General features: G+C 36.8%; 1 protein-coding gene and 1 long non-coding RNA gene across 10 annotated transcripts in view; one reads left to right on the forward strand and one right to left on the reverse strand.

Annotated features, from left to right (window-relative positions):
- LOC112668209 (uncharacterized) overlaps positions 1–15,110 on the reverse strand; it is a 130,726-nt gene that overhangs the window by 73,682 nt on the left and 41,934 nt on the right. The window lies entirely within an intron of this gene.
- PPP1R1C (protein phosphatase 1 regulatory inhibitor subunit 1C) overlaps positions 5,307–15,110 on the forward strand; it is a 119,297-nt gene continuing 109,493 nt past the window's right edge. The window contains exons 1-2 of one of the 4 annotated variants that reach the window (XM_025460398.3): positions 5,307–5,763; positions 7,456–7,516. In XM_025460398.3, coding sequence (XP_025316183.1) covers positions 5,683–5,763; positions 7,456–7,516 — 142 coding nt within the window. In that variant the 5' untranslated portion in view covers positions 5,307–5,682. The remainder of the gene's footprint in view (positions 5,764–7,455; positions 7,517–15,110) is intronic. The other 3 variants (XM_025460397.3, XM_025460399.2, XM_025460396.3) reach the window with 3 other exon arrangements.

Consider the following 15,110-nt stretch of genomic DNA (forward strand, 5'->3'; position numbering starts at 1 on the left):
GGAAAGAAATTGTTTTAACTGATACATATCTAGACACTATCATATGTTATCTGCTTTTGCTCATTATGGTATTTTTGGCATTTAATGTAATCCTACATATCTATAAATATGTTTAATAAATATTTGCTCTTATTTTTGTGATATTCAATTAGCCAACCAAGCGTTAAACAGAATAATATCTCATGATTCATGAAATCAAACTATTTGAAACACAACCTTGAATAGGAAGTACATTAAACATTTCTTAAAAATATTTTCTGAGCAAACCTTTTCCTCCCTTCTCCACTCCCCCTATTCCCTTTCATCCCTTCCCTATTCTTCCTTTTATTCTCTTCTCTTTTTACAAAATTAAAGCACTTATTATATATCAGTTGGATGCAATGGACCAAATGCATATATTGAAATATATTGAAATCCTAATCACTAGGTAATGATATTAGGAAGTGAGGACTTTGAGAAGGGATTAGGTCATGACGGCAGAGCCCTCATTAAAGGGATTAGTGTCCTTATAGAAGAGGCTCTGGAGAGATCTCTTGCCCTTTAAGCCAGAGGAGGACACAGTGAAAAGATAGCTGTCTAGAATGTGAGTCCTCACCAGTCACCACATCTGCTGACATCATGATCTTGGACTTCTCAGACTCCAGAACTGTGAGAAAGAAGTGTCTGTTGTTTGTGAGGCACTTGGTCTCTAATACCGTGTTATGGCAGCTCGAAGGGACTAACACGAATGACAATTTAAAAATAACTACTGATAGGGATGCCTGTGTGGCTCAATTGGTTGAGCGCATGACTCTTGATTTCAGCTCAGGTCATGAGATCGAGCGCCGCATCAGGCTCTGCCCTGAGCATGGAGCCTGCTCAAGATTCTCTCTCTCCCTCTGTCCACTACCCCACCCCCCTCTTGGGAACACATTCTCTCTCTGAAAAGAAGGAGAAGGAAGAAGAGGAGGAGGAGGAAGGGGAGGTGGAGGTGGTGGCCAAAAAGAAAAATAACTACTGGCAATCATCCGTTAAAGAAGATCTCCAGAACAGTCATAGAACTATAAATCTATGGCATTTGGAGCTAGTTAGGGTAGCAACAAATACCAATAGCTTCAGATGGCAGCTTTGTATATGACAGAGACAACAACTGATGTTTATATGAATGCTATGAAGTAAGGAAAAAGGAGAAATTCTGGTTGATATATACTCTTTTAAAAGACATGAAAATACGGAATATGTTTTAAGTGCCCACTTAAACATGATATCTTAAAATATCACGATAAAAGCCAAGTGTGGTGCTTAAGAGGTTGAGCTGTAGTCTTTAGAAAAATTCAGTATAAATTTTTCTGACAAGGGAAATTTCTTCTTGTGAGGTTGAGATTATTTATTTATAGGGGTGTCAGGAGAACCTTGTTTCCTGACAATATTGGATAGGTGATGCCTAAGTGGAATTATTTGGCAAGACTGGATGGCCAACCTTATGCTTGTTTGTGTATGTGTAGGACAAGATGGAAAAGGACTTCCAAAAAAAAAAAAAAAAAAAAAAAAAGGACTTCCAGTCTAGGAAGGGAGGCTGAAGGAACACATAGGACATTGTTATAGATTACATATAACATATAGAATTACATATAACATACAGAACTACACATAGTAAATAGAACTACATATAACAAGTAAATAAGACTACATAGAATTAAAAACCAGGAGAGGAACAAAAGGAACGATGCATTTTATCTGGAGAATCTGAAGGTAACTTCCTAAGAAGTGGGATTAGAGGATAAATCCAATTTGGATAAAAGGAGTGAGGGCAGGAAAACTTCCCAGGAAGGTAGGGGAGGCCACAGAAAAGACTGGCTGCAGAGTAAAGTGTGGGCTAGATGGGATTCTTGAAGAGCTATGGAAAATAAGGTCAGATATTATAAACTAAAATCAGGAAGGCATAATGGACTATTCTCCTAGTGTACTACCTTCTTTATTCACAGTATCATTTACCTTGAAGACAGAATATAGTTATTGCTTGCTCTAGAGGCATTTTTAATCTTTAATGATAGAATTCATTACTTTAAAATAGAGAAAGGGACTATGAAGGAAAGGAGGGAAACGAATTGGGGAAAAATTAGAGAGGGAGACAAACCATGAGAGATTCCTAACTCTGGGAAACAAAGGTTTGCAGAAGGGGAGGTGGGTGGAGAAATGGGGTAACTGGGTAACCGGCACTAAGGAGGGCACTTGATGGGATGAGCACTGGGGATTATACTATATGTTGGCAAATTGAATTTATTTATTCATTTTAAGATTTTTTATTTATTTATTCATGAAAGACACACAGAGAGAGAGAGAGAGAGAGCCAGAGACACAGGCAGAGTGTGTCCCCTGCAGGGAGCCCAATGTGAGACTCGATCCCGGGACCCCAGGATCATGCCCTGGGCTGAAGGCAGGTGCTAAACTGCTGAGCCACCCAGGCGTCCCCGCAAATTGAATTTAAATAAAATATTTTTTTAAAAAAGAACCCGTAACTTAAAAAAAAAAAAAGAAAGAAAAGTAAAAAGTCAGCATGGTGACTTAACACTCATCTCTAGAGTCTTCATTTTATTCTGATATCTAATTTGAAATGTAAGATCTTCCTGGTTACTAGTATCTTAGAGTCTGCTACTTTCTTTCCTTTTATTCACTCACCACTTCATCTTAAGATCTTTTACCATGGAACTAGAATGGTTAGAACACCTCACCATTTTAGGTTCTGATGCCTTCCACCAACTTCTCTGTAGGCCCTTATGGGGAAGTAACCATCTGAGTAAAGCCCAGGCCTTAGACAAAATCACTAGCATCTGAATCCTGTTTCTGCTACATATTAGCTGTATGACCTTGGGTAAATTACTTAAATTCTTTGGTTCTGTTTCTTCCTTGTAAATTAAAAATGAGGATAGCAATAGTATTTACCTCAAAGAGTTATTATGAGTATTAAATAAAATAATGCTGATAAAGCACTTAAAGTAGCACCAGGCACATGGTAAATGTTATATAAGTGTTAGCTATTAGTATTATCTCTAATGGGGAGAAAAAATGCACACCAATATTTAGTGTAACCATACTGCCCATATAAACAGATATAAATTTTTTTATTATTTCAAATTTAAGTTGCATTTTAAGTGATTCTTGGAATAACAACTCAGCTTGAAAATGACCTCAAACATCGTCTAACATAATTTCTCTTCTAGTGCCATAGCACAAAGCCTGGCATAAAGCAGATGTACTATGTATTTGATAAATATGTACTATGTAAATGAGTGACTCTGTGAAATGCTAAACAGAAAAGACAAATGGGTATTTATTATACTAAGTAGACATATTCTGGGTGCTTTGGGAACACAGAAAAGGTAAGCCTAAACCTACTGTGGATAGAAGTAAATGTACAAAATCTACCTAGAGGCCACAAAACTCAGCTGAGTCTGAACGATGCACAAGAGTTGAGCTGGTGGAGGAGAAACTTAAAGGGTCCAGATAGTTCTTTTATGATACTATTTCTGGTCAAAGTATTCAAAATAGAGCAGTTAGTAAATGAGAATGATTTTATTGCTATTTATACTATAATGTGCACTGGAATTTCACTTGATCACCTAGTGTTCTAACAGGTACGAAATCATTCCAAACAGGTAGAGATTCCTACTAATTCAGGCTGAAAATGTCTATCTTCAAGCCTATTGAAGAGTCTAGTTGAAAGAAAAATAATAGTTATCTTTTACCGAGTAGTTATCATGTACTGGCCTCAAAACACACTCCTATAAAGAAATAATTCATCTAAACCTCACAAGAAGAAATTTCCTTTACTGCCAAGTTGATAAACTAAGTAGCAGAGCCAGGGTTTGAACTCGAGGCTGCCAAGTGCATGCTCTAAACCTCTAAGTGAAGTTCTGGATTGATTACTCACTAGAAATACTGTCTTGTTTTTCTTTTGTATAATTTGAGGAAATACTCAAAAAAATTACTTCATTAATGATATTGATTCAGGCTTCAGGCTGGGATCTTTGTAAACTGTTACACAAAATGTAATTTATAAGTTTGCCTTTGACACGACAAGGATGAGTGCATCACAAAATGTCTTGCCGGTCAGCACTGTTCTTCAGCTGAAAGTGCTTTCACATCCACATCTTCATTTGCTTTTTCCCCTAGTGGGTATAGAAAACCACTTGAATAATGCATGTTACTTTCCATATTCTTTCAACAGAACATTGCATACTTAAATCATTAAGATGGATTCCTGGTATGGACTCAGAATTTAAACAAAAGAGAAAAAAACCTCATTTGTAAATACCTGGAATAATATTTCAGTACCTAAATGTATTCTATAAATCCAAAAACACATTAAAAATCTAGTATTCTTCAAACCAAATCTTTCAAATAAGAGACTAGAGCACTCAAGTTCGTTCTCCCATTAGAAAGCTTCATTTTCAGGCTTCCCTTTGCAAAAGGAGCTGGATGCAGGAAGGCCATCTAGCCATGCTGTTGCCTCCCCTTGGATACTAACTGACGTGAGGTCAGGCTACTGTCTCCCTCTACCTTCCCCACAGCCAGTATGACCATCTTCCTCTATCATTCTGGAGAAAACCCCTTCTATGCTTTTTTTTTTTTCAAGTCCTTTTCTGTACACATATACCCACTATTGACAATAAAGCACAATGTGAGGTTTCACTAATGTTTTCTAGTCACTTCTGTTTTCTTCCAAATCAGAGAATATAGCTGGCTCCACCAGGAAATGAAACAGAGGTCATTATTGCAGCAGTGACTTTCAAGCTGTTTGCTAAATTTAGCTGTCCAATACTTTCCACTCTAATGATAACTGTGAACTACAATTATAGAATGCTGGAACAGAACAGGAGCTTAAAGGTCACCAAGTCCAATCCCATCGTTTTTCTAATGGAGGTACGGGGGCCTAGACGTAGGCTGTGATTTGCTTGTGAATGGTAGAAGTGGAACTTGAATTAAAATCTGCTCAGTCTAGGGCAGTGGTATCCTTACTATGCCACAGATACTCTGCTTCCCATGGTCAGTCTTACCTAACCAGATCTCATAGCATAAATATAGCTGATATTATTGGTTGTGGCTTACCTTCTGTGGCCATTCATCAATTTGGTGGCTGAATGCAAAATGGCACAGGTGTCTGACTTACAAGTTACTACAAGAGAAATGAAATGATTTCATACCCAAACCCTGCCCCCAGTTCTAAAAACTTCCTGCTTTATGTTCATCAATAATGAATGGCCCATCCCTGCAATACTCAGAGGGAGCTTACATTGCACTTTTGAGCAGCCGGTTAGTAATGTACAGTGGATAGAGCCTTTCTTTCAAATCCCAGGGCAGCGGGTCCTTCAAGGCTAGCATTGCATTTTCAATTAGCTGCTGAGTGAATGCTTGGCATGTGTATTAGTGAAGAAGCACACAATTAGCTTATTGTTCCTTTCTGTATTGTGCTGAGAGGTTCTAAGAGATTGGTGGGGGAACAGGCAAGCCAGGCATCACTGTGGAGTTGAAGAAGGGATTTACCCAGACCTCGGCATCTTCACTTGCTCGCTCTGGAATTACAGCTATTTATTACGAAGTGCCCTGTGTGGCTGGGCGGAGTGTGCCTGAGGATACACATCCCAGACACCACCTGGGGTTAGTCTTTCTGAGCGCTTCCCGTCTCTAATTCTCGTCATTATCATGGAGCCCAACAGTCCTAAAAAGATACAATTTGCTGTGCCTTTATTCCAGAGTCAGATTGCACCTGAAGCAGCAGAGCAGGTAAGTGGACTTGGGTGGGGACCACGTCCTGTATATAAGGTAACATATAAGGTCCTGTATATAAGCTTTCATTGAAAGCTTCTCTACCTCTTGAATTTGTTAAACTTTGTGACTTTCCAGGATATGTGAATGAGAAATAAGCTGGTTTCCATATGGCACTTGTATTTGAGTTGCACTGGGGGACCTATTGGCTAAAATGCAGCCCTTCATGTGATAAAATATTAGCACTCATTAGGGAAAAAAATGGTTATATTAGTGATTCAGATTTGGATCTGGAAATCTTTTGCTTTTGCTTACTAAATTAACAAGTTCAACATTTAGAGAAAAAAAAACAATTATCAGCATTAGCAACCTTTTATTTCATTATTTATAAAATAGATTCATTTAACAATGAAAGCATTAAACCTTTGAATAATTTCAGACTATCGGGTTAATATTTTTAATGTTTTTCATCATATATTCAAAGCAGTAATTATAAGTGTAGCTAATATATGAGATAGGATTTGTAGATGGTATGTATAATTTTAAAGATTTTTTTCAGATATTAAAATACTATTAAATACTTCTTGGATTCCTTTTCTATGTCTAATATATCTATATAAATATATTTCTATACTTTTGTCTCTGTCTCTTTTTCATCTAAGATTGGTTTACATCTGTATCACCTTTCATATTCAGATTTACTTAGAGTCTTGATGCAATAGAACCACTTAAAGACCATTTGTGGTAAAATACAACAGTTGGGAGGCAAAAGCAGAAAAAAATTTATGGGATCTTCAATCTAACTCATTAATTTTTACAGCCTAAATTATCCTTGAACACTTTTCCAAATATTTTATACAACATCTTAAGAATAATTACTGAAACTAAGACTCATACCTTTCTAGGATGCTTTGATAATCTGAAACAGATCCTCCCAGACTCAGGCCAGATAAACATAACCTTGAACATGTATCTGTATTGAATGGGACATTGGTTCTGTCCTAGACAAAATGTCATTGGCAAATTTTATCCTCTATCCTACTGACTTATATTTTAAGAACTTACCTATATGTTTAGGAAATAAAGAACACTTTAGAAAGTCTAATCATAATATGCTCCTGTAACTCTTAAAATAAGGAAAGAATCCACATCAAACCTATTAGTTTTAAATGAATTACTCTCATAAAATCCATACTCATTCCTTCTTTGTCCTAAATATCTTATTAGAAAATAAGAAAACCTTATAATATTAATAAAAATGAAGAACTCTTGTTATTAAATTTAACCTGCTAGAAATTTAAGTTTTCTAAGCTTCTCTTAACCTATTTAGAAAAAGGATAATGGATCTTGAAAGCATCATTATGGGACTCCAAGAGGGCCATTAAATTAGCAAGTCATCCTTGTACCTACACTGCATATTATTTCAGTGGCATCATTTGATTATATACAACTATTTATTTTCTGTGGAATGGTAGCTTTTTTGGTCCTAGAAGGCGATACTAATATCTGAAAGTTCTACTCCCTGGCTTTCTGTAATTCAAAATAGTAAACACCTACTGTGCGCTCTCCAGAAATTTGCCTGTTTTTTTTTTTTTTTTTTTTTTTTTTATGTTGGGAAAAGATGAGGATGGAACAGCTTTGCAAGCTGTAGAGTAACCGGGGGGAATGTCTGACTCTCACTGACCTTAGCTGGGGCTTTGTTGTTCACAGATAAGAAAAAGAAGACCTACACCAGCATCGCTTGTGATTCTCAATGAACATAATCCCCCAGGTAAAGAAGCATGATGTCTTTGCACTGATGGAACAAAATAGAATGGTTTGAAGAGCATCAAAGAGTATGTCATTGCCAAAAGATTTAAATTTAGGATTTCAGTCAGTCATAATTTAACATGCTAGTCTATAAAAATGCATCATAAACAAAATCAGAAGTAAATATAGAAACTGTCTCAGTCAACAGCCTGCTTTCCTCTAGAATGGAATGACACACTGGTGATGATATAATAAAATGGTTTGTTGTTTGTATAGAGTCTGGTTCAGTGCTTATTAATGAGGCTAGTGGAAAGTTGTTTAATTAGGTTCTGAAGCTCAAATTACAGTCTAAGAGATGCTTGTATCTTTAGAGAGTATGTTTTTTATTTATGAAAGCTTGTCATGGGGCAATGAGCTAGCACTGGCTACAGCTCTGTTGCTGATGTCATGTCTGAATAATGCAATTGACAAGTAACCAGATCAATTTTCAGCAGTGCCCATTTGAGAGTCCATTCTGAAGGGTTGCATCCATTTGTTGAGGTTTTACTTTCCATTTCCTGTAAAAAGTAAAGCTGCCTTATTCCTGATAAATGACTGTGATCTGCAATACACAAACGTTATTTACTTATTGAATGGAGGTGATTTTAATCTCACATTTAAGTGCTGTTTCTAGAAATACAAGTAAGACAGCAAAGGTCATGGCATTAATTTGGGCACAGGCAGGACTTGGTGTTGGGTTTCTTTATAGGTCTAAACAATATGGGTGGACAAAAGGAGTTTGAATAATAGAAACATAGTCTAAATACAAGCTGTAGTGAATGATTTGTTTAAGAATTTCAAGGCAAAGTAGTCTGATTTTTTTTTCAGGTTCCTGCAGCAAAAAAATCAAACACTTACATAGCTTCCCTAGTAAAAATTATCTAGAACCATGATGACTGGAGAAATAAACCTAAGGACCAAATAAAAAAAACAGTAACAAAAAGAATACCACCACACTGAACCAAACCAAACCTAGATACTAATCTTCCCTATCCATGTGGTTTGGGTTGGGTAAGGGACAACATCTCCAAGTTTTATTTTATCTACAATATAGAGAAAATGTCCATCCTTTCTACTTTACAGAGTTCTTGCAATGATTGAAAGAATTAATGTGAATACTCCTTAAAAACTGTAAAGTGCAACAAATCTTAGGTGTCATTAGCTGATGTATTCTGGAATACAATCTTTGCATGGTATTTAGCAGATAACAGGATTGTCATAATCTCACCTGTACTAAATATTTCTGCCAGACCCCAAAATTCTTCATGTTCCAACTATTCTCTAACATTTGTACTAAACAAAACAAAATAACAGCAATAACAAAAACCTCAAGTGTTAAATTGCTTTTTTAAGCAATTGTTTCTTCTAGCCACAAAAAGCTGCATCTTCTTTAACAAAAATTGCATTCAGCTCTAAACCCTGATAAACTAAATAAAACTCTTTAATTTTACTGAATCTCCCCAGGAAGTAACTGCCTGTTCTTGGAATCACCCGTCATTAATGCTGTTTAAAATTCAAATCTCAGAAAAAAACTTTACTTTGAATTAATGTAGCAAAGATTATTAAATTTCCCATTATACAGACACAATTAATAAACCCTCCCAATTCATATAATGAGACAGATATCTTATAATCACTGTTAAATGAATTAAACATAGCTTCTTTTTTTTTAACCTTTCCTGGAGTTTTCAAGAATAGTCAGTTATAAAGTATCTGAAAGAAAAATTTGCTTTTAGATTCAGAAAAACATATGCATTGTTTATATCTGATAGAGAGGAAGCAGAATAGAAAGATATTTTAACATGTACATCCAGATTGTTTGCTAGTTTGTCTGTGCTGGTCTAAACACATAGATGAGGCAGGCATTTGATTGGTAGGACTTCAGGGACAGCAAAATGTGCCCTCAGTCCTTTTCTATCCAATGGCCCAGAATTCTCAGCAGTAGAAACACTATGGAAACAGACACATAACCTGGATACCTCACCCTTGGGCATAGGGCAACAAATACAATTTAACTCAAAACAATGGGAAGCAGAACTAAAAATTTTGAATCGAAGTCCTCATGCCTTAAAAAATTTGATAGCAAAGAGCATGTCTTTATGGTGGAGAGGGCAGAAACTAGGTTTGCTTCTAGGAATGACTCTAAAGTGCCAGAAGGCAGTAAAAAGATACGTGAAACCTGACCATGTAAAGGTAGAAAAGCACAAAAGACAAATTTCAACTTTTTCAAATATTTTCTGGGGCTAGCGGTGTGAGTGACCTTGTAGCAAACTGCTTATTTTTCTGTATTTTCAGTTCATCTTCTGACTAAGGGCCTATTTATAATGAGCTCTCTGAGGCTATACAGTAGAGCTTCACTGTCTATTCTTACATTGTGTGCTGTTCGCTTTTACTCTTATATAGTCTATAGTTAACCGGCTTGGTTTGTCTATTTTTATTTAGTGTAATACATACAAATCCTATTGAGAAATAAATGGCAATGCCAATTTCTTCAATTTACTTCAAATTTCTAGATTTACTTAAACATTATTTGTCTGTAAGTAAACTTAGGAGAAGACTTTATATTTGGCTACCAGTATTAGAAATCTAGAATTGAAAAGAACTTCAGAAAATACCTAATCTAACCACACATCTTTGTAAAAGATACAAAAATCAACCCAAGTCCCTGAGACTTGCTCCATTTTGTATACCTCAAAGAAGATTCCATAATTACCCCTACTTTTCAATTCTTGATCCAATAATTTTAGATGTTAGAAAATAGTTTTATCGAACTTGAGTAATACTCCCACTTTATCATAAAATAACTGCTTGTTTACTCTCTCCGATAAAAGTTTATTTACTCACCTCTCCAAATACAAAAAAGAATTATTATTTTCTTTCTAAACTGATTACTCCTAGTCCCTATGAGAACCTTCATGAACTCTATGCAAATTTTCCTTGTCTCTTGGCCTCTAGAACCCAGAGCTGGACATGGTATTTTCAAAAGAAGCCATCCTACACCTTCTGAATATTACAGTTTGTGGCATTCATTCTCTTCCACGTACTTTAAGCAGAAACAATATGGTTACGATTAAATTTAGTGAACCTGACTGATGCCTATTATGCATGAGTGAACTCTAAGAGGCCTGGAGCTTAGTAAAGGTTTGGGTAGGTACTCAGAAGAGTTTTGGCATCATTTAAAAGTTTATTGTACATCTAAAAAGTGGGACCAGAAATACAAAGTAAAATAGTTTTCTGGGGCTGTTTCTTGAACTTCCTATCACAGCTGAATTTTGGGGAGAATGACTTTCTCTTCGACACTTTTGGCTTTAAACATTCTTAGAAATGAGGAATAAGAACAAAGGGATTTTCTCACATAAGTGAGGATCCTAAAAAATTAGTTAATATGAGACATACGAACTAAATACCACATTGCCTCTGTTCAACCTTGAGACAGTAAGTCTAGTCAGTAAAGAGAACTGGGTTTCCAAATTGATTGGTCTGTTTGACTCCATAGATGGAAAAAGAAGCCACAGTCAATTCTGAATGTTCCATATAAGGTTCTTTTTTTTTTAATATTTTATTTATTTATTCATGACAGGCAGAGAGAGAGGCAAAGACACAGGCAGAGGGAGAAGTAGGCTCCCTGCGGGGAGCCCGATGTGGGACTCGATCCCAGGACCCCGGGGTCATGCCCTGAGCCGAAGGCAGACACTCAATCACTAAGCCACCCAGGCGTCCCATTGCATATGACTTTCTAAATGAGGCTTGCATTTTCAGACCCTGATACTAAGTTAGCTAATGAGGTTTTGGCAGCTCTGGATTGATAACTCTGAGACATTGAATGATAGCTGGAGAACATTGCTGGACTGAGATTGAGTGGTTCAAAACAGAGGGGCTCCAGGAATTTCCCATGATGGGAGGCTCTGCAGGGTCAACAAAGTTAAAGTGGAGATTTGTTTCCAGTGGTAGGACAGTCATCTGTACACAATCTCTTATCATGGGACCCTCTATTTTACCAAATGAATGATCTGTAGTCAAAAGGCAACAGGCATCTTGAGTGCAAGCTCCAAGAATCACATTTGGAGGATTTTCCTGGAACCTCAGGACAGGGAAGACATCATGAACTCCATACCTAGAGGTGCCTGTCACCTCCAAGGACCTCCAATCAAATGCACTCAAAATGCACAAAGGACTCACAGTCCATACAGTTTTGTTTCTTTCTCAGTTTTCTTATCTTCTTTGGGAATGTGGCTGTAATTCATTCTGATCCACAGTCCTTGTTGATTATTCAGCATTTGTTTTGCCTTCTCACTATTAATGGCAATATAAAACAAAGACAAATTCAATGTTTGAAAATACTTAGGAAATAACTGGTATTATTTCTAAGGAATTTTCAGAAAATCCTTTTTTGGGGGATAGCCTGGGTGGCTCAGCAGTTGAGCATCTACCTACAGCTCAGTTGTGACCCCGAGTCCCGGGATCGATTATCACCTCGGGCTCCCTGCATGGAGCCTGCTTCTCACTCTGCCTATGTCTCTGCCTCTCTCTCTCTCTCTCTCTCTGTCTGTCATGAATAAATATATAAAATCTTTTTAAAAAGCCATTTTTTCCTCTTCCGATTTATTTCTATGAGTTATTAAATACCAAACCATGCTGAATGATTTAAAGACAAGTGACACATGTGGCTTTCAGAGATTCCATGTACTGCACAACTGATTGAATTATTTTTCCATAAATACTCAATCTGTGCAGCCAAGTAGTCCATTCAGTCAGAATAACCATGAGCCAAAGATGAGATTCTAATTCTCAGTAATGTCAAGGTTTGCTATACTGTAAGTATTGAGAGGGACTAGCATAATCTTCAAATTAAATGAAAGAAAAACATGAAAGGGCAAATCATAAAACTATAAAACAGTTCTTGAGTTCAGCAAAATTACTACTTTTGCTCATTTTGAATAATAATAGATAACTGCTTACTTTTTATGTTGATTTTAATTAGAAATAACTTAGTGAAATATGACAAAATGATGGTAGGAGTCAATTTACTTCATTTTTCTTGTCCTCTGCCTACTATTTTCATCAGCAGATGAAAATAACTCTAAGGTACTTTTGCATGATGTGGAGCGGCAGTGCTGGTAGCACGTAAAGCACTGGCTTTGGAGGAAGAGGTGGGTTTGAATCTCAGCTTTGCCAGTTACGGGTGGTGAGCCACTGTGTGTGTAGTTCACCTCTATCATACGGGGGATACTGAGGTGTGAGAAAATGCATAGCACAGTGCCTGCAACCAGATAGGTTCTGAAGACATGAGACCTCCTGCATGATTATACCCAAGCCGAGAAATGCTGTGTTCTTCTAAAACCTATATTTCTTATCAGAAGATGGTCCAGCTCCTTTGCTATTCTGACTGCGGTGCCAGACCTGTCAGTGTCCTCAAGAGATAGAGGTTCTTGATAAGAGAGAAGATGTATCATATCTCCTAATTCATCAGGATAAGAATACACAATCATGGAATTGTTATGTATCTTATACTGTGATACTTGTCCAACTGAGTGTGTCTTGCTTATCAATAAAATTTCCATAAAATAAAGTCCCTTAGAATTTTCTTTAAAAAAAAAAAAAAAAGCAAGCTACTGCGACACCTGGGTGGCTCAGTCGGTGAAACATTCGAAACATTCGGCTCTTCATTTCGGCTCAGGTCATGATCTCAGGGTCACTGCGATGGGCTTAGTGAAAAGTCTGCTTGTCCCTCTCCCTCTGCTCCTCCCCAGCTTGCTTGCTCTCTCTCTCTCTCTCTCTCAAATAAATAAATAATTTAAAAAAAACAAGCTACCGATGTCTATAAAATTACAAAAAGCAATAGAGATCTTTGTAGCAGATCTGTATTTGAACAAAAAATGAAATCCATATTCGAATAGTGTGTGCACAGAAAGAAGGTTGATTATTGACTATAAAAATCTTGTAGAGTAGGTGCCTGGGTGGCTCAGTCGGTTAAGCATCTGCCTTCAGCTCAGGTCATGATCTCAGGGTCCTGGGATTGAACCCCCACATCAGGCTTCATCTCAGTGGGGAGCCTGCTTCTCCCTCTCCTCCCTGCTTGTGTTCTCTCGCTATCTCTGTCTCTGTCTCTCTCTCTCAAATAAAGAAATAAAATCTTTAAAACAATCTTTTAGGGATATCTATCAAACACTCATTTAATTTCACACTTTTATCTCCACTCCATCTGTTCTCACTTCCTTCCATACACCATCCCTGCACCATATTTTGGCTAAGCTTTCTTTTCTGGTTCCTTCTTTTAGTTCTTCTGCCAGATCTTAAGGCTTAGTCTAGACAGGGTCATTTGTGTAAATCAGTCTCCATTTTTCCCACCAATTTAAATTGCAGCCCAAAACTCACTTAAATCTCAAAAATTTTCCCTGACTAGTTTCATCCATTGTCTGGCTTCTTTATTCCAATAGTCATCCCACTTCCAACTCTTAAAGCTATTTATCAGTTTATATATCCAATACAATTCAATAAGTATTTATTTAGTCCTTGTTCTAAATCCTCCAGGAATGTGTGATTTAAATAGTAGGGGATAATACGTGTACGTGAACCAGGATACAAATGTAAATGACAGAAATCCCAACTGCTCAGACCATGGTAAGATTAATTCTGGCCAAGACATAGAAGAACTTATTTCACATGTTCCCTAATCTATAAAACATTTGAGTGACTTATCTTGATCTTAAGGCTTTAAGTTTTTAAGGATTAGGGCTAGAGCTAAAATTTTACTATTTATTCCAAACTAGTACAGTGAATATCTACTTGAGTAGATGTTAGATGCCCATAAGCTATTAAATTGAAATGGATAGGGACGCCTGGGTGGTTCAGTGTTTGAGCATCTGCCTTCAGCTCAGGGTATGATCCCAGATCCTGGGATCAAGTCCCACATCAGGCTCCTTGTGAGGACCTAACTTCTCCTTCTGCCTATGTCTCTGCCTCTGTCTCTGTGTCTCTCATCAATAAATAAATAAAATCTTTTAAAAATAAATAAATAAATAAATGGATAAAAAAAAAGATCCTCAAATCCAATGGCAATTCATCAAACTTTTTGAGTATTTACTCTGATTAGGAAACAGTGTTAGCTGCTCTAGGAGATAAAATAGATAAGTCACTATCTCTGCCCTCATGGAGAAACCTACCTGAGATATTTATCATTTAATACGTTTATTGAGAATTTGTCACAACAGAATGTGACAGATATATAAAATATATTTATATTCAGTATAGAAATGTCAGTACAGAAATGTCTATTGCTGGACATTTTGGGAAATCTGATTATATTATACAGTACAAAGACTAGGTGATTGACAAATGGCAACTATTATTTTGGGGAGGCAGGCACATAGCACTTAGGAGTAGAGACGTTGGAATCATTCAGGTCTAGATATAGGTCTCGGATGGTTGCTTACTGCCTATAAAGTTTACCCAAGGAAAGTGGCTTATCCTCCCAAGGCCTATTAAATGAGGAAGCCGGGTTCAAGTGGCTCTGAAATGCATGTTTCTTTTTTTACATACTATCAATTTTCAGTAAATGCAAAATATATTCATTAAAG

The sequence above is a fragment of the Canis lupus genome, chromosome 36 (assembly GCF_003254725.2).
Source record: "Canis lupus dingo isolate Sandy chromosome 36, ASM325472v2, whole genome shotgun sequence".
Taxonomy (NCBI): domain Eukaryota; kingdom Metazoa; phylum Chordata; class Mammalia; order Carnivora; family Canidae; genus Canis; species Canis lupus.